Source organism: Gallinula chloropus, assembly GCF_964237585.1.
Source record: "Gallinula chloropus genome assembly, chromosome: 3".
NCBI lineage: Eukaryota > Metazoa > Chordata > Aves > Gruiformes > Rallidae > Gallinula > Gallinula chloropus.
Genome location: NC_140087.1, coordinates 68,124,091 through 68,149,242, shown reverse-complemented (window position 1 = coordinate 68,149,242; position 25,152 = coordinate 68,124,091). Strand labels below are relative to the sequence as shown.

Sequence of the window (25,152 nt, the reverse complement as noted above, 5' to 3'; positions counted from 1 at the left end):
TGGGAAAGGCTTTCGCTGGAAGAGGCAGTGGCAGCGCAGAGACCGCTGCGTAGCACTGCACGTGCAGAAAAGAGGCCCCGATACAGGCGCCATCGTGCTGTCAGCCACCCCTCGCTCCTATTTTGATGACGATGCCTCCATTTCTGCCCCTCGCCCGGTACGGCGGTAAGCGGTGAAAACCCAACAGGCATCCGAGCGGGGCCGTGCTGCTCCGTCTCCCTCCTCCCTGGCACCACCGGCCGGCCCTCGGCTCAGAGGGGACACGTTACAGCCGCCTCCCGCTCGGGTGCCTCGCTCGCCCCTCCTAACAGACCCGCACGGCCGAAGCCCTTCGCGGAACAACTGAAAACCCGGAGTCAGAGGCCGGCCGTCAGGCGCCAGCTGAGCCGGTCGGGACTCGGCGCCTCCCGGCCGCCCGCGCTTGGAGCGGAGCAACCGGCGGGGAAAACAAAGCTCCGGCTGGGCCGCGCAGGGGCCGTACGGTCCCGGAAGGGAGGGACGGAGGCCTGGGCGCGGCACCTCACAGCCGGGAGGCCCCCGCCGCGCAGGCCGGAGGATGGGAGCGGGGCCGGCCAACCCCGCCGCGAACCCCAGCCCGCCGCTCGCCGCCGGTGGGTGGGCGCACGCCCCGCCACGCCACGCCCCGCCCCGCCCCGCCCCGCCCCTCCCCGCCACGCCCGCACAGGCCCCGCCCCTGCCCTGCCCTGCCCGCGCGGTGACTCGTCTGAGCTGCCACGTCTTCCCGCCGACGTCAACCCGGGCCGGCTGCTCCCCAGCCAATCGGCAACGCCACTCGCCGCGCCGAGCCGACGGGGCCGAGGGAAGAAAGGCCGGCTGGCACGCATGCGCCGGCGCCGCCGCAAGGGCCGCCGGGAAAGCGAGTGTCTCGGTAGCGGCCGCCGCCGCTCGGCGGCGCGGGTCAGCGGCAGCAGCACGGACTCGCTTTCCCGGCGTGCCCCGCCACCGCCCCCCGGCCATGTAAGCGCTGCTCGGGGAGAGGCCGCCCCGTTTCCTGGTTGGGCTCTGGCAGCCATTTTGGGCTGAGGAGCGAACGCGGAGGCCGCGGAGCGGGCAGGGCGCCGGCGGAGGGGCAGGCCGAGCCGAGCGCCGGGCGAAGGCGGGAGCCCTTGGACGCCTGCATCCGCGGAGCGCCCGTCTCGGCGGCGGGAGGTGCCAGGCCGCGACCGCCCCCCCTCAGAGCGCGTTCGCCGTCCCTCGGGCCGCGGGCCCCACGGACATGTCCAGCATGAATCCCGAATAGTGAGTGCGGGCTGGGGGAGGCCCTCGGCGCGGCCCCGGGCCCCGCTGCCCCGCGCGAGGGGGTGGGCCGCGATCGGCAGGCCGCGGGGGAAGGCCAGGGGGGCGGCTAGGCCGCCGCAGGGCCTGGCGCGGAGCGGGGCGGGGGGGGGGGGGGGGGGCTGGTGGTGGTGGGAGGGCCCGGCCTTCGGGCCCGAAGGCCTCTGGCGGCCCGTCGCCCGTGCCGGGTCACCGTGCCCCGGAGGCCGTGCGGCGGTGGCGGTGGACAGGCTTTAGGCCTCCTGATGCCGTCCCCTGGGGGGTTGGGTTACGGGCATCGGCTCGGCAGGAACGGTGCGGGGGGGGGGGGAGCGGCCGCACGGCGGGGCATGAAAAGTTAATGATGTCCCTGCTGTAAACCGGTAATCCGGGCGGCTTCGGCGTCCCGCCCTCCCCGGGAGCGCAGCCGGTGGCGAAGTAAGTATGGGCACAGTGGATGGTGGTTTTCCCGGGCCTCGAAAATACGCCTCGGACGCCAGGCTCCAACAAGTGAGGGGGGAGAAGAAAGAACCCCTCTTTGTGAAAGCCGATCTTCCTGGCCGGTTGCTGCTGGCAGCTTAGTAGTCAGAGGTCCACCCTTCACTTTAGCTGCAAGTCATGTGTATGTCACATGGCTCTTGCAAAACACTTCTTGCCTATGTAGATTTTGCAACGCTGTGACTTGATAATGAAATGCTCTTGGGGCTGTCTTGAGCTGAAGTAGCACTTGCCTAGAAAACGTGGTGATGGCACAATTGAGGGGGCTTTTTTTTTTGAAGGGTCGTTGTACCTTGTTATGTGAATATGGCCTTTGGGAGCAAGGATGTCTGAGCTCTCTGGTCAGTAGTTGTCTGTATCCTGGCAACTGTAAAAGCAGCGGCTTTGCCCACCAGGATGTCAGGGAAGACAACCCTCACGGTTTTACTCTTGGCTTTTTTGTGTGTGGGTAAGAGAAGAGACTTAGTTTAAAAAGCAGTTTAAAAGCCCCCAGCTTTACTTCCAACACTTTAGTGTGGAAGAGTGTTTTAAGGGTTCTGTCACTGATGCTGGCTTCGCTGACACTCCAGTTTGGGATGATTAAGCCACTGTGCCCTCTAATGTAACTGGAGTGGTTATGGCATTGAAATGCAGGTGTGGTGTGGCATTACTGTTCTGGGTACCTACTGTCTCTGCGCACGGATGGCACTGCTAACAACTTTTCTCTCCAGAATGTGATTTTTTTTCTATGCAGCTGAGGCTATGGACTTGCATGGATGAGGCTTTTGTGTTCTCCAGTTATGGCAGCGTGGTTGTGAGCACTCTGGGCACATTACAATCACTTGAAGAGCAGATAGGAATGGAAGGCAAAGTAATCGTCAGCAAGTGTGGGGGAGTTGGTGAAAACTAGGAGGTCCATCCAGGAACTTGAGTTAAATCTTGGCAAGATTACATATTGAGCTTGCTTGTGTTGCTTTGGAAAACACCAGACACTAGCTGGAGGTAGTCAGCAGGTGAAAGACCAACAGATTTTTGGTGCCTCTGTGATAGTAATGATTCAGAGTTAAGCTCGTGTTTCCTTTCAGCCTGGTGGGGTTTGTATTGAGAAACTCTGCACGGTGTTAGGCGGCCTGTTTGGAGACAGGTCGAAGGGGGCTGTTTCCTTAGATTTCTTGCCTTTTCTGAAGCCTCTTGGCTTTCTTGACTGATGGAGGGAGTAGCTCACTGCAGTTGAGGTCCTGAATGCTGCTGTGGAAATGGGGCAGATGTTGTGGAGGAGACTCATTCTCAGTGAAGAGTGTTGTTTGTGCCTGGTGGTAGGGATGGCTGAGCTCCTCAGAGCGAAATGAAGAGGAAAAGCTGTAGCTTAAGATTAATTTGTAGTACTAAATTGCTACTTCCTGACAGGGTTGCTTCTGCAGGAAGAGGGCAGGAGATGGGAAGGGTGTGGTGAGATGGACAGAGAATACGTCACTGCAATGTGTATACTTGAATCTATGCTAAACCAGCAATAAGACTTAAGAGATTACGATATTAAACCTTCCAGTTACCTCTAGCAGATGCAGCTACAGATAGCTGTTTGTCCTTTTGGAAGTGCCTTGCCTATAATGTAACACATTCTCACTTCCTTATCACAGCTTCAGGTCAGGCTGTAGCCCCAAATCCTCTCTCCTGGGTGTACCAGGACTCTCTGAGGTCAGTGGGCTAGCTAGTTTAAGTTTATTAAGAAAAACACCTGCCTCCTTTAATTTTCCTGTTAAAATTACAGGATTAGAAGCTGCTTGTGCAAGGGCTTGAAGGGAAGTGTGTGCATGTGCTTCTGAGATCTTCTTTGAAAGTAGTGGACTAGTTACTGTGGTGGCCTTTCATTTGAGCTGCCAAGGGATGGCTGAGATTAGTGTGAGCGTTTGGAAGCTGAGTTCTCAAGCACCTGCCCCCACCTAGCACTGGGATGTGTTCCTTGTGTGTTCCTCCCCCCCTTATGGTGTTTGAATAAGCAAAATGTCAATATTGACGCTGTTGTGACTAGATCATGTCTGCTTCAGCATTTCCTACCCCTTTTGCAAGTTGCAGGGAGTAGGCTGGCTAGCATAAACACACCGGTGGGTGAACTATTTAACAGCCAAGTGGTATCTTGATCAATGTAGTGTCTGGATCTTGTTCTAGATACCTCCTTCAAGTAGAGGTGAGGATATTAAGTGCTTTTTGGAGTAAACCATGGGGGTTTTGCGTTCTTACCCTTGTGTGGGTTTTTCAGTCTTGTGTGGTGGTGTGCAGTAGATGACAATCAAGTAACAACTGCTGTATTGCTGGAATCATCTGAATTGTTTGTGTTCTGACCTCTCAACAACAATCTGCAATGCAAAGTGGCATTATGTCTTCTGGATTACTTACACAAGCAGCATGTAATCAGAGTGACAGTCGTGCTCCTCTTCAAAATTTCTTGGATGGTAGAACAAAGGCTGGGGATTTGAGGCTGCTGCACTCGAGTACCTGTTTACTGCAAACTTGCAGCTGACATCAGTGATTAAAGTCGATTCCAGCAGCTCCTTGTTGGAGACAGGTGACTACCTGGCCTTGTCTGTGTTACCATAAAACCTTCCTGGCACTTAAAACTCCCCACATGTCTGCCTCTCTAAACAGCAGTATCCTAGTGGCCCACAGGCCCCTCTTCTACACAGCGTTGACACTTGCTGACTACCGCGTGTGTAATGGGAGGATGCTGCTCTCTGCCTAAAAATTTCAGGGCTGTTTTGGAGGTGCCTTTTTGCAAGACAAAATTGAACTCAATGTATCTATCCTTTTTATCTTTGAGAGGAAGTTACCTCATCTTCTCTTTGATTGGGGGGATTTGAAAATGTCCCTCTTACTGACTGCACCTACCTGCCTTGCTGCACATCCTTCCCTTGTGCTCTCTTACAGGTGTAAAGTTTGACTTCTGTAAGTGGTGGGACATAGTTGAAACATGTGAACTCACACTATCCTAAGTAGTGTGGGGGATGCTATGGCACTTAGCTCAGCCTGCTTTATGAAGGGGCCCTAAACTGCAAGGGCTGAGGAGTTAAGGCTTTGGGTTTAAAGAGTAAGCTTCAGTGGCTTTGGAGATGGTTGTGTGGCTCTTCAGGAGCGACTACCAGAATTAACCTGTGTGGTTTGTTGGATGCATTGTGAGAGCTGAACCTGTTAACACAAATACTATTATCAGAGTAGTCCAGTCTAGAGATAGATTTCTGCATTATTTTGTACCTTGCTTTCATTTTTACTTGATTTGGACTGCTGCTGTACCCTGAGACCCATCTCTAGTATCACACCGTGCTCATTTTGTTCCCAAGGCACCTGCTGTACTTGAAAAGGTCCCAAAGCACCTGTACCTTGAAAGGAAGGCACTATAGCATCGGAACATGGAATGGCTTTTGGTTTTAAATCTAAACAGCAAGGTCCTACTTAAATTGTCTGTCGGTCTTGCTTATCTGGTAAAACAAGGTTTTTCTGATGCAACGCCCATTCCTAAGGTCAGAGACAGTGCTGGCTCTGGGAAGGCCATTCCCAGCAGTGCTGCAGCCCCGGTGGCACTGGCCCTGGCTTTGGTGGGGCTGAGGCCAATGACTGAAGTTACTGTATGAGCCTGTGGTTGTTGCTTGCCTATGGAAATACTGAAAAGCCTGAAGTGAGGGAAGGTCTTAATAGCAGACATGCCAAACCTGGCATTCAAGGCCTCTGCGCTCTTGTTGCACTAAAAGTAGTGCTGTGTGTAAACCTTTATGGTTCTGGCTTGCTTCTGAACTGTACCTGATTTAATAGCAGGGTAGATTGTGTGGGAGCTGCTCTTAGTACTGGGAGTAACAGATGAAGACTGAGTTACTGATGTTGGGGTGCTGGGGGAACCTGAATTCTCTTTGGAAGCAAGAGGAGGCTCCTAAATCAGTCTTCCAGACTTGTAGCTGCACCCCTACCTACACTGGGAAGGAATTAATTCTTTTCTGCTGATTTTAGTGAAGACAGTATAGTGGTGATATTCATGTGCTGCCATTCTTAAGGGGATTATAACATGCTGCAAGCTCTAATACTTTCAAGTGTATTTGTGCTTACTGTGAGTAATAATCTAACTTCAGGATTGCTGAGGATTCTGGTTTTGCAGGGAACCAAAGAACAAAACCTTCCTGCTGAAGTAGGAAGGAGCTGTTTGAGGGCTGAGGCAATTGTGGCCTCAACTTGTGCATAATCCTGGGGGAAAAGCCATTGTTTAAGAGTGGACCAAGTATTAGAGCTGTTGTGCCTTACCTGGTCTCTGGGATACATAGTTTCTCTGTGGCTCTCAGGGGAACTAAATAATTTGTGGGCATGAGAAGTTTTAACTGCCTCTTGCTGCAGGTGCTGTTGGGTTGCTCGAGCTCCAAGAGGCACCGTAGCTGGGTTGCTGTAACACTGGCTGGTGATCCTTAGGCTTAAACCAGGGGTTTTGTGACAAAGCACAGTGGCGCATCCTCAAACCCTACCTTGTCAATGTGGCTGCGGTGGAGTTTCTGCAAGTGGAGCTGCAGGAAGCAGAGAGCCATTGTTCAGAAGCGCTGCGCTGTGAGGTGGGGTTTGGTGTCACCTTGTGGGCAGGCCCAGGCCTCGAGAAATACGTATTTTGTCTGTGATCCGCAGCGTGAGAGCGCGGGTGGCAGTAATGCTTCCGGTCAGCAATCGTGCTCCATCTATCGTGAAGCTGTTAAGATATGTGGGTTGTGATGTAATGTAACTTATTCGCCCAGGCTGTTCAGGGGAGAGAACTCTAATTCTGCTAAAACAATCTTGCCTTGTATTAGTATGTGACTTGACAGGTAGAGTAGTGACTTCTGTCACCGTAAATTGCTAGATATCCGTTGACTTTTATTTGTACTGGGAGTCCTTTTTAGCTCTATGCTGTGGCTGAAGGTTGCATTTTTAAGGATCAGCTTATCAGTTGCTACACTTACCACTTCTGACTCCTCTGAAGGCTAGAGAGAAGTGCTGCAGAAGCTGCTGAAGGCTTCAGTTGAGTGTGTTCTTGCAACCTGGGACCAGCCAAGATTATGGTCTTTGGGGCATTTGAGCAGAGCTCAAGTGAGAAACTGAAGGAGCAGTTGACCATCTGCTTGGCTGTTATCAGCTGGGGGTGGATGCAGTTTCCTGGCTGGATTTCTACCAATCAGGGTCAGTGGTGATGTTGGGGAGTAATAGGTAGGGGGAGTTGACTTCCGGCACTTGCATACAGTTGATCTTCTCCATTTGGTTAAGTGGGCATAGAAATTTGTCTGTTGTAAACTCTTGTGGGTAAATGAGAACAGTACTTGATCCTGGATGCTACAGGATTGAAGAGTTGTAAACCTGGAATGGGTTAGTCTTGTATTTCTGAAGCAAGATAACTTGTGTAGGTGGTGATTTGTTTCTTTCTCTGCTACTTGATCCAGTATTAAACTACCCCATTAGCCTTGCCACTAAGAATCTAATGTTTTGCCAACAGTGAAGTCTTTCCTACTCAAAAGTATTAGACTAGTTGGTCATTGCCCCTGTGCTTGTTCCATCAGTGTTGGGAGGGCTCAACATTAACCAGAAAAAGAATTGCCACCTCTTCCAATGCGATGTGAGAATTACTAATGCCACCTCTGACATCCTTTGGAGTGAACACATCCTTGTCTGGCAGCACCTTCAGCTTAATTTTAATTCTTGAAAGACAAGTGTAATATGTGGTCACAGCTCTTCGTGTAGAAGGTGGATGTTGAGTTTTTGCTTTAGCAGGCTGCTGAACTTGATGTTCAGAGTTTGTGTATTTAAGCTATGTATTGTGCTGTTGGGATCTGCTGGAACGTAAATGTGGGTAACTTAAACTGAGGAAAGAAGCTGGCCAAAACCAACTGATATGTGGTGTGTGTAAAGCTCGGCAGTGGAATCACACCTTTGACTAGAGCAGATGCAAAGATAATAGCTCCAGTGGACAGCAGCTACTGCTCTCTGTGTTAGTCACTCAGTGAGGCTTGAGCTGAATTGTGAAGTGTGATTTTCATCTTGGCTGGGCCACGAGGGGCTGAAGTGGGACTGTGTAAGTCATGGTGTGAGTTGTGTGAATAACTCCAGAATAACTTCTTAGGAAAGCACAGTTACACACAAAACCGCTCTGTTTGGAGCATCTACCTCACACCTCCCTAACCAGTAGTGGTCTTCTGTTCTTGGTAGTGTTTTCATTAAGTGACTTAATTCTATTTTTTTTTTCCTTCTGCAGTGACTATTTATTCAAGCTACTTCTGATTGGAGACTCCGGTGTTGGGAAATCTTGCCTTCTACTTAGGTTTGCAGTAAGTGATCATGCTTGAAACCTTTATGTGAATAAAAAAGCTACCAGGTACTTAGTGAGAACTTCTCTGCTGCAAGAACTACTGTAATTATTCCTTGGTATACCAGACCTGACAGACATCTGTCTCTTACAGTATTGCAGAACCCTCCTGTCCTCTGCATTTGTTTCTAGCTAATGCATTAATGAGTAACAGGGAAAGAAATAATACCAAGAATGTGTCCGGTTACTTGCAAGCAAGATACCTCCATTTAACTTGCATCAGTGGTAGGGCACTGATGGTGGAACAACTCACATTCTGGGGTGGTGTGTGCTGTCAGGCATGAAAAGTACAAATGTGTCAGGGCAAGACCTTGATGGGTTACTACTTGATCTGAATATTTTCAGCCAGATGAAGTTTAATGTCTTCATTGAGGAGGTTTACCAATTGCTTAGCCGGGGGAGAAATAATTTAAATAATATTTTAGAAGTAATGAGGCCTTATGCTTCCTTTAGTGAATGAGTGTATAATAAATGCTAAATTGCTGTGGCTGAAGTTTGATGTAAGAAGCTCTGGTTCTCCTGTCAATGGGAAAAGTTAAAATGGGTTTGACAGCTCCTGGCATAAAAAGCTGGGGTTCAGTGAATTAGTTACCTGTGTCTGAGTGCAGCTTTATGTTGCCAGAGGAGGAGAAGAAGGAAGGGAGAATATGGGGCATTAGTTTCAAAACGAGTTTGATACTACTGCAAGGTGACAGCAGCTCTTCTGCAGCCTAAACAGTTGCTCTGGGCACCTCTGGAAAGCCTGTTGTGTGTCATTATTAATGTGAAATGGTAGTCTGGCCTGTACAGATACTGTCAGTGAAGTTAAAACTTTTGCAACCACAGTTTGTGTGAGACAGGGGACCCTAAAACCAGTGTGAACACTAAAGAAATGGAACCTGTTCTGCTTGCAGAACTGGGAGCGGTGGGCTGGAAGTGACCCCAGGGCTGGAGCAGTGCTCCCAGATCAGTCTAGCCTGCTTCTCTTTGCAGGTACTTATGAATTAATTTTGGTATGCAAATAACTCAGCTTTTCTTTCTTGATAGCTTAAGTCTGTGCTGAGTTATCTGGGGTTTCTTCAGCCAGCTGTGCTGTTCTGCCCTGACACAAGGAATTACTGCAGCATTTGCTTACCTGTGTTCTTTCTGCTGCAGGCTAAGCAGTGCCAGGCTTTTCAAACATAGCCTTTTGAGTATTGAAATGTTAAGGCACTAAAATACCATGCCATTCTAAAAAGCTTAATATTTTACTTGCATGCATTCCCTCGGGCAGATGGATTACCAAAGGTGTCTTCCATTCACAGCCCAAAGAAATCCCTTCCTTTTGTGACAGCCCTTGGTAGCACAAAGCCTTTTGTGGTCTCTTACACCAAGTTCTAACCTATGGGTACAAAGCCTTTTGTGGTCTCTTACACCAAGTTCTAACCTATGGGTACTCTGGGAATGGAAACTTCCCTGTGCCAGGGAGCTGACAGTGGCTGGTGGGTAGCACGGGGTGACCCAGCGCTTCCTGGAGGTGCTACAGTCAGGTCCATGTGAGCTGCTAAGCCCGTGCTGAGTTTTCCTTCCTCTTCCTCCCTGTGTTTGTGCAGACAGCGGAGCAGAGGGCTTCAGGGGAGTGCCCAGCCTGTAACTCTGAACTGCCTCAGCAATCAGCTGTGGTTGTGGAGGATCTGAAATTCAGATGTGGAGTGTCTGAGGCCAGGCCTTGGACTCATAGGTAGCAGCTGTGTCATGCGGATCAAAAACCATCAAAGGAAAATAAAACCCTGAGATGTCTTAACAGTAATAGTTACTCTAAGTAGCTCCTCACTCTGCCAGCCTGAGCAGGGACTTTAAACAGGGTCAAAAGGACCTAACACTGCAGGATTTCCAGAAAGGAGGCTCTTTGACTAGTTTTTCAAATGTAACATTGTGTTGGAAGTGCTTTTCAGAAGCACTGCAGAGGTGGTTGGGTTTGAAAAGTAAATACTCAGTGCAAATACCTGGGTGCCTGCTGGACTCTGCCATGAATGGCCAGGCTTTTTGCCAGGGAATGAAGTACCTTTGCCTGCCTGGCATGTAATACAGAAGGGGACTGCAGAGATGGCACAGCTGGCTTGACTTGTGTTCACTCTTCTTCCTTCTAGGATGACACGTACACAGAAAGTTACATCAGCACGATTGGTGTGGACTTCAAAATCAGAACTATAGAACTAGATGGGAAAACGATCAAGCTTCAGATAGTAAGTACTGTTTCTGAACTCTGGGTACTTTAATTTGTTAAAGCACAGAATTATGTCTGTAACCATCGGTAGTCATCTTTGTACTTTAAAATAGAAGTGATAAATTCCCTGTTACAAGCACTAGGCAGTTGTTACAAGATGGCCTGTTGTTAAAGGAGGGTTGTTATTGAGGCGCTCTGCCTAAAAGAGGAAATGACCTGTTAGAGGTTTGCTTTCCTGTGGGGAAAAGACAGCTTCAAGATTCCAGAGGCACTATGGGCTGTGAGTTAAACTGGGGAGAACCCTCTGCTGGACCACACTCATATGGAACTGGCATAGTTCTGCAGTATTTAGCAGGGATTTGTGTGAGTGCAGGAGCATTAGATGGTTGTCTAAGATGCTGGAGCACTACGGCAGCTGTTAGCAGCAGGCTGCACTGCCTCATGCTGGAAATGCTGCTTTTGTTGACCCAAATGGAAAAACTGACACAAGTGCTGGTAGCTGGCCTGCCTGAGCCCTGGGCAGGGCTTTCCCCTTGTGCTTTTGGCCTTTCACTTGGAATAAGCCAGGGAAGAGACTTGGCAGTTTTCCTCTAATCTTGAATCAGTCTAAAAGGGTGTCTGGTGATGAAATCTAATATCTGTGCAAGGTCAGACAATCCTTGTCAGCCACTGCTTCCAGCTCTCAGGAGGCTCACAGGACCTGAAGGGGATGACTCAGGGATTCCAGGTTGAGCTGTGGAGCAGGACTCCAGTGTCCAGCCACAGTTGGAGTTGCTGCACTTCATCCTGGAAGAGGATGTTGCCTTTAAATACCTTTGTTGTGGTTCCTGTGCTGAGGAAGGTGAAGGGAAAAGTCATGGTAGAGACCATCTCTGACCTTATTCCTGATGGGCTTGCATGCCCAGGCTCTTGTTTGTTCTGACTGCTGAGCCATGGCTTCTTTATGGGTCAGAACTGCTTAATGCTCTTATCAGGGAGAAATCTTGGCCACACTTGTCTGAAACCAGACAAACGAGTGCTGCTAGAAAAGTACCTACTGAAGTGTGATTCTTGCTTAAAATCTTTACTGTCTCAAATCCCATTTGATGCATGTGGCTTCTGTAGCTGTGGTTTGGATTGTGCTTGTCTACTCAGCTGGGCCCATGTGTGTCACTGGTACAGCTACACTGCAGTAACTGGTCTTGTGCTTTGTCTTGTAGTGGGACACGGCAGGACAGGAGAGGTTTCGAACCATCACTTCCAGTTACTATAGAGGCGCTCATGGCATCATAGTTGTGTATGATGTTACAGATCAGGTAAGTGTTAAACCTCTGCCTGGAGGAATGCTCTGGGGAATAAGCTAGGCTACAAGTAAGGAACACCCAAGCAAAACAAGAACTTGGTGCTTGTTAAGGAGACTTGTAGCCATGTTCTTTGGGCTGTTTTGAGGTTTATCATCTGGGTGTTATGTGTTTGTCTTTGGATTGGGGCCAAACATACAAAGAAAAGGATCAGCTGGGCCTTAGGCTTAACCTAACCCTTGCTGGGCAGGTAACAGATTGTTATGTGTGAGTACTTCTGGCCCTGCCTGTGGCAGCAGGAAGTCAGAGTTACTGGTGGAAGTTGTGGAAAGATTTCTGAATGTACTGGAGCTTTGGTCTGCAATTAAACTGGTGTTTGAAGGGTGAGTTTGTCAGGATGTGTGCAGGATACTACTGAGCCAGTGTTTTCTGTGAAAGTCTCTGAAGATTACTGGTGCAGTTGTCCTGTTTGAAGGGCTCTGAAGTGTAGAGTTTCTTGAATTAACAGAAAAAGAACAACCGGGTTCAATTGCTAACTTAATGCCAGCTCAGCGTGGCAGTTGAGTGTTTCTGGGGTCAAAGGTTGCTCCAGTGTCTCTACAGTGATGTGGTTTGCACCTAGTACCTGGTGGAAGTCCTCTGGTGTCAGCTGTGTGCTGTGTCTCCTCAGCTGCAGGAGGAAGAGGAAGAGTCCCAGCTGGTACAAGTTGTTGACTCTTCCAGATAGGGAGTGGGGAAAAATAAGGGTGGGGGGCGGAGTGCAGCAAGGGAGGAAGGGTTGTTTGTGTAGGGCTTAAACACGGACTGAGTTGCTGGTTAGACCCTGCATCCACCCTGAGGTGGTCAGGGGGCACTGTAGCATTAGGCTGTGAATGGCATGGTAAATTATGCACGCAGCTCTGGACTCTTCCCTAGTCAGTACTGACAGCGCTGAGCTTTCCCCTCCAGTAAAGGTCTCGCTTACGGTTCTCTTGCCTCCTAGGAGTCTTTCAACAATGTAAAGCAGTGGCTGCAGGAGATAGACCGCTATGCCAGTGAAAACGTCAACAAGTTGTTGGTGGGAAACAAATGTGATCTGACCACAAAGAAAGTAGTAGACTATACAACAGCAAAGGTATGTTGTACCATGCATGGGACTGTGCTTTACATGAACACCTAGTCTGGATCGTGACACACTTGCCTGAGTTCTAGTGTGGGGAAGCCTCTTGCTATGCGGGTGCTGAGGGGCTGTAAGTACTGGTGGTCTAAGGACCCCCTGCAGCACAAGGCATCGTCCCACTGGGGTTGGGAAGGGGGTGGTGGCCTAGGAGCTTGGGAGCTTATCCAGAAGCTCACCAGGAGACAAGGTGAGCTACAAATTGGCCTGTGAGCTTACTGTTTGCTGTTTCTCGATTCGCAGGAATTTGCAGATTCTCTTGGAATTCCATTTTTGGAAACCAGTGCAAAGAATGCCACAAACGTAGAACAGTCTTTCATGACCATGGCTGCTGAGATTAAAAAACGAATGGGTCCGGGAGCGACAGCTGGTGGTGCAGAGAAGTCCAATGTTAAAATCCAGAGCACTCCAGTCAAGCAGTCTAGCGGAGGTTGCTGCTAAAACTTGCCTCCCCCCTTTTGTCTCACAACAATGAATTTGCAATCTGAACCCAAGTGAAAAAAAAAAATTGCCTGAATTGTACTGTATGTAGCTGCACTACAACAGATTCTTACCGTCTCCACAAAGGTCAGAGATTGTAAATGGTCAATACTGACTTTTTTTATTCCCTTGACTCAAGACAGCTAACTTCATTTTCAGAACTGTTTTAAACCTTTGTGTGCTGGTTTATAAACGTGTAATCCTTGTTGCTTTTCCTGATACCAGACTGTTTCCTGTGGTTGGTTAGGATGTATTTTTGTTTTGATGTTTCTATTGGCATGTTTAGATGTCAGGTTTAGTCTTCTGAAGATGAAGTTTAGCCATTTTGTATCAAACAGCACAACAGTGTCTGTCACTTTCCATGCATAAAATTTAGTAAGATACATGTAAGATCTGATTTGCTAGTTCCTTGTAGAATTACAAATGGAGAGATCACACTATCTGATTAATAGTTTCTTCATACTCTGCATATAATTTGTGGCTGCAGAATATTGTAATTTGTTGCACAATATGTAACAAAACTGAAGAAATGTTTAATAAATATTGTACTTATTGGAAGTAATATCAAACTGTATGGTGATAAATATTGTCTTAATTTGTATGGCTGAGGGGGAAATCAGGCTTGCATTGTGCACAAAACATATCTGTGTGCAGCCATGGCGCTCAGACCTTCTAGTAGACCAGAGACCTTCCCTGCAACTAAAGCAAGTGACTGGCCCGAAAGCCTGAGCTGTCCGGTGCTTCAGGCACGTACGCTGTACCAGAAACACCCAGCCGATGTTCACAGAGGCACGATGCACTCTGAATGTACAACAGTTCCCAAACTTAGGCTTGGAACTTAATTTATTTCTCAAGGATGTGGTGTAGGGAGTTCCTGTCCACTTTGTGTAGTAGGGGAGAGAACAGTGTTTCCCTGACACGAATGACTTCAACGTAACCTTGAGGTGGTATAACTTTCTACCAGTATATTATGTCTTTTCTATATACTGTTAATTCCATCCTCTTTTAATCAGTACTCCTCTGACTTAATGCAACAGCTTAGCTTCTCTTCAGTTCTGCATAGGGGCAGCGGAAGGGCACACAGGGGGCGGTGAGGCCCTGCAACAGACTGTTGCTCCAAGTAAGGCGCTATCTTGAACAATTTGGAACTAACCAGCAGCCAAGAGGTTTTGGACAGTGTGTGATTCTTTGTACAGAGCTAATCAAATCATTAGTGCCTGATGTCTAGCTAAAAGCCACAGGAAAGCTAGCCTATAACACTTCCTATACGTGTAAAATTGTTCAGCTTTATCTAAACTCAAAGGTTCAGCCTATTCTGTAAATAGTCTCATGTTTGAAAGACCATGTAACATTCCCCTAGTAGTAAATACACCCTGTGATAGTAAAAATATAGCCTAGGTATGTTGTGAGGTATAAACTACAATTGGTGCAAATATCCTCTGGTTTTCTTTGGGGTGGGGGGGTGACTTTGGCTAACAGCTTTCTTCAACATAGTTGCATCAATCGACAGGCAATTGTAATACATAAAGTATTGTCATGGTTAAGTTGAACTCTTCCACTTGAGACCTTCACAATAAAGTGATGTGCTTTCTATTAGAGATGTGCTTGTTGGTATAATTCATTATCTAATGTGACTCGCTCCTCCTCGGGAGCAGTAGAGTAGGGAGTGCTGCTAAGATCAGGAAGCGAGCCAGGAGCTGTGTGAGGGTGAAACATCTTCCCTGCAGAGAAGTGCACAAATGAACTTAAATGTCAAGATGCCTGCTACATACTATCCAAAACAATGTTAATATATACAGTAATAAAAGCATTGCAAAACCAAGTTGTGCTACACCAGTTGTTTGGTGGTTATTTTTTGTTCCCCCCTGCTAAATCGTTATGGTGTTGCTGTGCTGCTAATGGCAGAGCCTGGGGAAAGAGGGTAGGACAGCCAGGCAAACCTCAGGCACAGGGTGCTGTAGTCTCTTAGGAGCTGAAATACAAAATGCCTTTGATATAATGGGTCAGGCTTCAGCGCAGCAGCCTTTCCTTGCATGTTATGTGCCACCTGTGCAGCTGCAGGCTTTGGTTCAGCACAGTGCCCCAAGCACCCATGGTATGGGAGCTGGTGTCTGTAAAGCCCCTGAGACCAGTCTGGCTGTGACTCCCTGCTTGAGCTGCTTCGTTGGGCTTGTGTTCATCTGTAGGTGTCATCTGCTGTTTGGCAGGGGGAAAAAAAGCCCCTTCAGCTGAGTAGGTAGATGATGGGAGAGGTTATTAAAAACAACTGACCTCTCACCCCACCCCAAACTGTCATTCGTAAATGGCTGAGTTTGACTCTGCTTTCACCTCTGCTTTGTTCTCCGAAGAATGGGAGGACATGATGTCATTCACACAAGTGCAGCATTTAGGCTGACAGTTAATTAACGCTGAGTTACCCCTGTTCTGTTGCTGGCTGTAACCTTTTGGCTAACTTACCTGGTTCTGTTCTTCCCATTAGAGAAGGGGTTTGGAAGCCCTCTGAGAGTGTTCTGTGAGCAGTGCTGAGGTACAGTAGCTGTAGGGGAGGGGAAAGGCATGATACCTGGCGCAGGGAAACCAGCACAGCACCAACACAACTGCACCACACAGCACTTCATACGTAACTGGTTCTTCCCTGAGCATATGCAAACATCTCTGTTCTCTCACAAATTGCAGAACATCCTGGGGCTTTATGTGTAAGGAGATGAGGGAAAAGCAGCCCAAAGGGGCGCTGCTTTGGCAGTGAAGGGTAATTACCAGGGTGTAAGAGCGTGTACTCCAGGGGGTTGGGGTTGCTCCTGAGCGCCAGGAGGAGTTGCTATTTCTTGGCTTCTAGCACCTATTTCTGAAGAGCATAAACAGAACCTGAGACGGTGGCTATTAAACTCAAACGGCTTTACTGGGGCACGAGCTGTGCGGTGCACTGTGGACTGCTTGGGTAGAAACCAAAAGAACGCTGTTCCTGCCGCTGTGCAAGTACATGGAACAGGCCACGGCGATGAAAACAAAGGAACACTACATTAGAAAAACAATCCCAAAAAAGGCCAGCTGCACCTTCCTCGCTCAGAACTCCCCGCCCTACTAACACTTAGGAACTAGACATCGCAGGAGCAAATACCCGCTGGGTACAGCTCGCTTTTCTCAAGCCGTGAGGGGGGGAAACACAACACCCACCCCACAACCCCATGAAACCCCCCCCGAGCTGGACACAGCTGGGGCTGGCTTAACACCACACGTATTTGGCATCTCGGCAGGAAGTGAAAGAGGCAGCTCGGTGCTCGCTGTGGTTCTTCTCAGCCATCCTGGGACTGGCTGCCAAAGCCCAAGTCAGAAAGCAGCGGCACCTGAAATAAAATGGGTTACGTTTGCTACTGTGCTTTAGCTGCAGCCTGACAAATAACCCAGCACCTCCCCCCACCCCATGCTGTACTTCAGGCACTGCCATGGATGCTCAGTGGGGTGCAAGATCCCGTTGTGTGTATTTACCTACTAAAAACCCAAAACAAGCCAAAGATCCTGTTACTCTCCGCTGAAGCACTGGAGATTACTTTTCCCCTTTGCAACTCCCAATTTTAAGGGGACAGTAGGGAACACAACAGTGAGCTCATGGTGGGTGTAGGGGGGACACCAAGGGAGGTCTCCGAAACATCTCCCTCATGGTGCCCAGTGGCTGTAGGAACCTCCACACACCTCTGGCCCCAGCACCTTGCCCCCAGCCTTTGGTACAGGCACAGCTTCATAACACTTCCCAGCCCAGACACGAGCAGCTGGGCATGGGCTGCAGGCAGCTGAGCCCCTGCATGCTGCTTCGCCTGCCCTCAAACCTCCCACTCCTCTGCCCCTCTATGCCAACCCTCCCAAAACACTTGTGTCTGTGGCTGCATTTGAAGGCAGATGTTGAAGAAATCTGTAAATGCAGTTTCTAGCCTGGATTTTACACCTGAACCTATGTGCTTCCCCCTCCCACTGCCACAGACCCAGCAGAAGTTTTCTTTGAGGAAAAAACCAATATAAATCCAAAACCAGCCTAAATAAAACCATTCCCTGGCTGCCCAAGGGACCTGGGTGGAGCAGCTGCCTGTGCAGGACGGCTGGCGTCCCCTCCGAGGAGCTCTCATCACCCTCTTGGGTTTCAGCAGCTGGTTCACACACGCTGCTCCTCTCTCGACGCGCATTTAAAGATGACGGCGTCCATCTTGAGATCGCCCTCGCTTTCTTCTCCTTTTAGGCTTTCCAAACACCAGATTAAGAGCAGTAATAAAAAAGCCTGATGCTTTAACAATAAAGCCTGTTTGCTAATTTAAGTGTTTGTCTTCCCTCCCTCTCCCCCTACCGCAGACAGGCCGGCTTGCGCCCCTACTTACCCACTGCGCAGCCGTCTGCCGCAGCCCCTCGTCCTCCGTCCTGTCCTCGCCCTGCGCGGGGCCCACAGCCGCGAGCGCGGACTCGTACAAGCGCTCCGCGTGGGTCTCCAGCTCTTCAGACTGCTTGGCAATCAAACCCAGCGTGTCTTTCAGAGCTGGGAAACAAAATGCATGATGGAGCTGGTAACAAGGTCACGATTCAATGTCTGTAAGGGCAGGAAGAGAGACCTCTGCTCGCCCAGACACAATTTTGAAGGAAATGGCATTAGAAATGAATATGTTGACCTTCACCCCACCCAAGTGGTGATGCAGAGGCTGGAGAGGGTGGGAAGCAACCTCAGTGGCTCCAGGCTAAGAGCAAAGACACAGCTAGGAGCTCCCCCAGAATCGCTGGGGCTGCACAAGAAGCCCACCCATGACACAGCACTTGACCACTACAGCCCCTTTGCTGACAGCAGATGCCACCCAGCCTTCAGAAATCCAGATCACCGTAGCAATCCCTCCACACCTTCTGGCCACCCCAAACTGGCTGCTGACACCTGCCCCCCCAGGATGCACCAGTGCAAGCAGGGCGTGAAAGCCACTTCCCCCTGCGCTGGACAAAAGCATCTCATCCCGGCTGCAGGCCAGCAGCATCCCACAGCCTGGTGGGAGCTAGCTGTGCTGTAGGTACCTTAAGAAAAAGAAAGGACCTGTAGGAGGTAGAAACATCCCTCCCCCAGGATGGACGGCACAGCGCAAGGCAAGGGTGGAGGCACAGTGCAGCTGGAAGTGCTCTGTGATCACTTGATCACTTCCAGCCGCCAAGCCATCTCACCTCCAGGTCTCCAGGCAGCAACAGAGGTGAGAAACCATTTTTGTTCCCATTGTAAAACCCTTTTTGTTCCCATTCAACTGCTGAATGGCAAACTGCCCACTGGAGCTGTGGATCAGGGGGGCACAAACTCTACGGCCAGCATCACTGGCTAGTCCATGAGCGGTCCCCCCCAAGTGCTCCTCCTCACCTGGTGAATTCGACGCCATGCAGTCAAGGAGAGCTTCTCCCCTCTGCAGCACACTCTCTGTCAGGCTCCGGTGGTCAGCCACATCTTTCCTGAACTCCTGGGAAGGGTAGGAGAAAAGGACCAACCCTTAGAAGTGAGTGGGAGGTTTGGAAGAGACACACCTGTGGCAGGTTACCCAGGGAGCAGTTTCCCAAACTTGGCACGGCACGCCTGTTGCGCCTCACATCACCCACCCGGACTGCGCTGGAGGAGCCTTTGCTTCGGAAGAGCCAGCGGTGACACCTACCCGGTAGCGGTGCAGTGATGGCACCAGGCTGATACCTACCTGGTAGCGGTGCAGCAATGCCCTCAGGCTGATACCTACCCGGCAGCGGTGCAGCGATGCCCTCAGGCTGATACCTACCCGGTAGCTGTGCAGCAATGCCCTCAGGCTGATACCTACCCGGTAGCGGTGCAGTGATGGCCTCAGGCTGATACCTACCCGGTAGCGGTGCAGCGATACCCTCAGGCTGATACCTACCCGGTAGCGGTGCAGTGATGCCCTCAGGCTGATACCTACCCGGTAGCGGTGCAGCGATGCCCTCAGGCTCTCGGTGCCAGGCGAGGCCGGGACCCAGCTGTTGGTGATGTCCGCGACGCTGTACAGCCAGCGAATGAGCTCTTCCAGCTGGCAGCAAAACATCTACTCAAAGGAGCAGAGCAGAAGGGGTCACTTATCGACTGCCGCAATAAAAGCACTGGGGAGAGCAGGAGGGGAGCAAGTGGTGGTCCAGAAAGCACCCGCTCCCTCCTGCTGTCCCACTGCAGAGCTGGCACAGCGCACAAACATCCCAAAGTGTGGGAAAACAAAGGTTGACAGGGGAAAAAAAAAGTCAAAAAGAAATTAAACCTCTGGGAGCACCCCAAAACCACCATGGGACAAGAACTGTGGGTCACCATGAAAACAGCTACTACGGAGAGGTGTTAGAAGCCAGTGGCACCCAGGCTGAGGGAAGAGGCTTGCCTCCAGCACCTCTTAGGCAAAGAGACACCCTCCTCCTCCTCCTCCTCACCCTCACCAGAGCCACATACTTAATTTGCAGCTGCTTTTCCCCAGGGGTTTGTCTTGTTCAATTAAGTGCTTTCATTTATTTTTAAAGTGTCTTGGTACAGGAGTATTTTTGTAAGATGTGCGTGAAACCCAGGGGCCTCTGCTCCTGCTGGCACCAGGCTCCAGCCCTGCTCTTGCTACACAAGCCGAGCTGCTTCTCCCTGGCACCCTGATTTGGGGCGACAGGTACAGCCTAATGCCGGCAGCACCAAAGACCCTTTCAAATCAGCCGAGTTATTCCCAAGCAAGGGGAGGGGCTGAGTTGCACTGGGGTCTGTAGCTATGTGCAATTACTCAACAGCAATTACTCGCTTGCAAACAACCCAATGGCACTTCCAAATTCATCCTGGGGCTGAGGAGGGGAAGGAAATGGAGGGGAAGGTGGGGCACAATCCCAGCTGGGTGGGGAGCGCTCACCAGAAAATGAAGAATTCCCAAAACAATGGAGAAACTGTTGGGAGAAACCCCACCAGTTCTGCCCGGGCTTTTATACCCTTAAGCAGGGCCCAACCTGGAGGAGCTGAGGGAGCCTGGGCTGAAGGGCAGACCAGCCATGGATTCAATGCCAATTCATCAGCCCCAGGACGATGGGACAGGCAACGAACGCTGGGCTTCCCCGCAGTCCAGCCCTGGCAGCAGCTCTCTCATCTCCCCCATTGCCGTGGTGCTGCAGGATGGGTGGGCTGGGGGAGACCAAGTGCCGCATTTGGGAGCCCAGCCCTGCAACACTGAGTCCCAGGAAAAGTGAGATGGACTCTCACCCCTACGGAAGAAACTGGCTGCCCTGGTGAGCACCCAGCATAAACCACCACTGGCTGCCAGGCACCAAACACCCCGAGGGGAAGCCTGAGTGTCCCTATGTACCAGCACATTTTGTGTGAGATCTTCCCATGTTAAACCTCATTTCTCGTCTCAGCCTACCTTAACGCACTGGGCGAGGGACTGGCTCTGCTGGCTCTTCTTCAGACACCCCCTGACCTGCGGCTCATGTAGGTACGTCCCATCCAACGCATCCCTGAGACCAGTCGGCAGGTGAAGCCCCCATGGAGGATCCCTATGGATCTGGCCACATGATTCAGCATTCTCCCAGCTGGGCTTTCGAGAGCTGGAGGGGCGCCACAGCCCAACACGATCCTCAATATTCCCTCTTTCATCCCTGACACACGCTTCTCCGAAAGGAGCCACCTCGGACAAAAGGGGCTGCCGGCCATCGCTATGAGGTCGAAGGTTACGGTGGTCGTGCCTGGGTGTCCTTACAGTTATGGAAAGATTGGACAAGAAGTGAGCCAGCCTTTCCAGCTCCCGCAGTCTCGGGGGCAGGGAGAGAAACTCTTCATCACTCTCCCACTCCTTCCTCAGGGGCAGCACTCGCGTTGTAGGTAAAAACGTGTTAGTGCTTTTTGCTGTCCCACTGCGGTTTGTGAAGGGGCTCCCTCTGGTACAGCCCCTTCTCCCACCCGCAGCTGGCCGGCCAAATGCACCCGGCCTGGCTGACTCTGCTGTGACATCCTCAGCAAAACCCCTGGAAGGGTGAGAGGAAGCCCTCTTTGTGAAGGACTCTTTGGCAATAGGCAAAGGTTCATAACGTGAGTCAGCTCCCAAGCAGCCTCCTCTTCCAGGCCCCAGGATGGAGAACCTGTCTGTAGAGGCCGCCAATGTCCGACGTCCACTTTCTCCGCTTCCCCAAGCCTGCCCACCTCGGCTGTAGATGCTGGTAGACCTCAACGTGCCCTCAGGGGAAACAGAGAAGCTGTCCAAACCTATTCCTGAGTCGTGGAAGAAAGGCTCCGGCGTCTTTCCCAGCTTGTACCTTGGCTTCAGCGGGTAAGCATAATCTAGCAGGTCCTCATACTCTTTATGGGGGTTCCAGTGGGGCGAGTTGCGGTCTGGAGATGGGGGTAACGAATCCGGTATGGCACATGCCCAGTAATCAGCCTGGTAGGGTGACATCTTTCTGATGCGCTCCATGGTGGTGCAGTCATCAAGCAGAGGACCGAAAGACTTGTGTGCCCGTGGCTCCCTGCCTTCTGCCGCACCCCACTGGCAGCACAGGTCCTGGGCAGCAGCGGCCACAGGAGAAGGCACGTCTGCGCTGGCTGGCAAGCTGCAGGCCAGCTCTTCAGAGAGGTCATTTTCTTCCAAAGACAGAGTGGAGAAGCTCAGTGCAGAGTGGCTCTGCAGGGCGCTCTCAGGGCTGGGTGAGGCTTGAGGCTGCAGGAGCTCGGGTGTGGAGGAAAATGGGGACTGAGCTCCCAGCTTTCGGTCCCACTGACCAGCACGGGCATTGGGGCAGCCACCGGCAAGGATGCTCTCCTCCGCAGAACTGCGCCGGCTGCAGGAGGTGGATGCTGGCTCCCAGCAGCCTGATGCCGTCACCTGCTCAAGGACAGGAGGGAAAAGGAAAGGAGAGACACGTAAAACGAAGCACAGCATACAGGGAAAAGGCTTTTTTTTTTTTTTTTTTTTACATAAAAGCCAAGCCCTGGACCTGCCGTGAGGAGAGGCAGGAAGGGGAACGCTGTTCTGTCTGTGAAATAGCACGTAGCCATCTGCAGCCTGGAGTGGGGCCTGATTTTAAGGAAAGGCATCCCGAGGGCTTGGGATGCTGCAGAAGTCACCTGGCAGCAACAGGCACATATTTAAGGAGCCACTTTCCAGTTCTGCAGCAGCAATACAGGAATGGAGGTGACGGCTCGAGTGTTGGAGCCCAAGCCTTTCCCCACCACATGGCTTAGCCCACAGGTCGGGCTGGAGGAGATGGAAAGCTCTTGCTAGGACTGCCCAGACGAACAAGCCTGGGACCTCCCCGGGATGCAGCAACCCCTGTACCCACAGCCCTCTCACCAGCTTGTCTTCTGAGGAACGGAACCGGTGGCTAGCACGACAAGGCACATCACTGCTGTCAGCAACTCTACAAAGTAACGTCTCTGGCTCTGAGAGGCTTGCTCTTGCTCCGGGAAGTCTAGAAGATGGTGCTGAAGACACTTCTTGGTTGTAGCTTGAGCCTCCCTGTGTAATACCCATGGAAAAGCGACTGCGTCCACTCGTTGCCACACTCTCCATCCCTTGCAGGCAGGGCTTGGCTTCCTCTGCCCCTAAGAGCAGGCACAGGCTGTTGGCAAGCTCTGGGTAGTCCATCTCCACCTCTGTGCAGCCCCACCTACCATCGCCCTCAGCCTTCCCGCTCAGTGAGGCTTCAGCAAGTGATTTCCCCACATCCACCGCCATCGGGACAGAACTTCTTCTGCTAGACAATGCCGAGCTTCGGGCTCTCTGAAATACAGAACATGCAGTAGCAGCAACTTGCTGACCCACCTCATCTCCCCACCAAGTAGAGAGACTGTGTATGTCTCATAACAAAGAGCTCGAGAGCGTTTTGGCTCAGACCCCATCTCAGTGCGTCAAGTGGGACAGAGGAAACCTGAGCAAACCTTCACATCTCAGCAGGTCTTTTTGTTTCAAGGACGTGACATACAGGGAAAATCTGATGAAAGCTGAGGCTGCACTGAGAACAAACCTGTGCTTTGTACCTTGCTGGAATGGTGCGACTGTCTCCTGAACTGATGGCCAGTCTCACAAACTGTTTGTGCGCCATGGGGCGCAAATGAGATATTGTTAACGAGGATGTAAAGAACCTATTAGTGTGGCTGAGCCCTGAAGGCCATGGGGGTGGAAAGTTGGGGGGTTTTTAAGAGACCAACTTAAAGCCATCCAGCAGAGAGAAGTACATATAAAAGATTAGAGGGGGAGGGAGGAGGCTTTAACACCCAAACCTGGCGCTTAGCTCTGCAGCTTCTACCTCAGTTCTTGAAATTAACGCTTTGTGGAATTAATTAATGGAGATACATGCTCAACCAGTGGCAGGTTCTCAAGCTGTGCACCCCAGCCCACTGCATCTTGCTGTGAATCTTTCTAACATGAGATCCAGTTCCCAAAGCCTGAGCCCCAGGAGCCCCACGCACAGGGATGCTCCACCACCACCTTCTCACTGCCCACACGAGACTCCAGTGGGACAACCGATGAGCCAAATCAAGGAGACCCAAAGTAGCCCACAGGAGATCTTGCTTCGCGAATGCCACCCACAGTCAAACGCCTCTGCCTGCATTCGCCAGGCCAGTGGGACCCAAAAATACTCTACCCAAACGACAGCTTGCAGGCTCCCCGCAGAGCATCAGAACCGGCACTGCCGAAATCCCCACACGCCGCTCGGTCACGGCTGGGCACCCTCAGCGCCCCGGCAGTACCAAAGCCTCTTCCAGCAATTCCTGCCCACACCAGGTCGCCAGCACGAGGACAACACTGGCAGCGTGGGTTTTCGCTGGCACTCAGCCCACTAGTGATGGAGGGGCTGAGGGAGCATCAGCAGAAACCCAACTTAAAAAGAAATTAATAAAACAAAAGTGGGAAAAGTAAGTACTCCCAAACAATACTTGGAAGCAGGGAAACAGGTTCATACTCACTCCGTCCATCAGCCCTTTTGTCACCATCTGGGTTTATGACCCACCCCTCCGGCGACCAGGGTTTTCCCACGGGCAGAGCCCACAAAAGCAAACAAAGAGCGGCAGGAGGACGCGCTGGGTCTCCAGGGGAGACTGACTCGCAGGCTCAACCCGTGGCAAGCACAGCAGCTGCCTTCCCCCTCCCGAGAGCCGGTGGCAGCCGGGCAGCTATATTCAGCAGCTATATTCAGCACAGCAGCAGCTGTGGAGCGGGCAAGTAAAGCCTGGGCTCTCCCAGCCCTCCACACAAGCTGCATCCTTCTGTTGACACCTGAACTCTCCCACTTCAGTGCTTAAGTCGCTACCAAATACAGCGCTATGCACCATCAATGGTGCTGGTCTCTCTCTCCCCCCCCCAGAAGTTGTGTATCCAGACAAGAAAGGTACGGTAATGCCAATAAAGGTAACGGATAAACGTGGCCCTGCTAAGCTCCCTACGTATTATACAGCAATATAGCATCAAAATGCATGTCAGCATGTCTGACTTGTTTAACATAAGGTAGAGTCCTGATGCTAACAGAAAGGGTATCTCAAACCACCCACAAACCCATGGACAGCATGTGTGTGACTCCTTCACGGAGTCATCATATAGAAGTCCAAGACCAGAGGTCCTTGAGCCACAGGAGGCAGCCTTCACCAACTCCTGCTTGGTCCCTCTCAACTCATTTTGTTCACAGTCACACCAGCCAGGTATTAGCAAACCAAATGCCAGAAGGTCAAATCCAACTTACAGGTGATTTAAATCCCTGGAAAATCCCCTGAGATATATTTGTTTGCTGGGTGTGGAAGCCAGGACCTCAGCCACGAGGATAAGTTATGCTCACCATCTGGATTCCTCCTCTTCCAACCAAAACCTATTGAGCAAAAAGCCGTCGAGGTGACCAGTCTTTAAGGTACCACGTATTAAGTCCAGGACCCATTTCAGATCCACACAGCCTGCTTCAAATTCACCAGGTGGGGCGCAGGCGATTCAGCAGGGAACATCAC

The 25,152-nt window shown here is 51.1% G+C and overlaps 2 protein-coding genes across 3 annotated transcripts; one reads left to right on the top strand and one right to left on the bottom strand.

Annotated features, from left to right (window-relative positions):
• Positions 1–843: 843 nt before the first annotated feature.
• Positions 844–15,039, top strand: RAB1A (RAB1A, member RAS oncogene family; the record flags this gene model as incomplete). The annotated part of the gene is given in 10 exon segments (XM_084261744.1): positions 844–912; positions 915–1,046; positions 1,048–1,125; positions 1,128–1,175; positions 1,178–1,260; positions 7,997–8,069; positions 10,216–10,311; positions 11,492–11,587; positions 12,555–12,686; positions 12,972–15,039. Coding segments are annotated over 10 exon segments (1,005 nt in total). The 3' UTR covers positions 13,170–15,039.
• A 1,047-nt stretch (positions 15,040–16,086) lies between these two features.
• On the bottom strand, positions 16,087–22,934 carry CEP68 (centrosomal protein 68). 2 transcript variants are annotated; one of them, XM_084261571.1, is made up of 6 exons: positions 22,511–22,934; positions 20,588–22,042; positions 19,136–19,258; positions 18,577–18,673; positions 17,573–17,727; positions 16,087–16,552 (listed from the first exon to the last, which is right to left on the bottom strand). In XM_084261571.1, exons 1-6 carry the CDS (start codon positions 22,892–22,894, stop codon positions 16,502–16,504), a joined length of 2,265 nt encoding a protein of 754 aa, XP_084117697.1. In that variant the 5' UTR covers positions 22,895–22,934; the 3' UTR covers positions 16,087–16,501. The 2 variants fall into 2 exon arrangements, with proteins under 2 accessions (XP_084117697.1, XP_084117698.1); XM_084261572.1 differs by lacking the exon at positions 16,087–16,552 and having other exon boundaries at positions 17,720–17,778.
• Between the last annotated feature and the right edge of the window lie 2,218 nt (positions 22,935–25,152).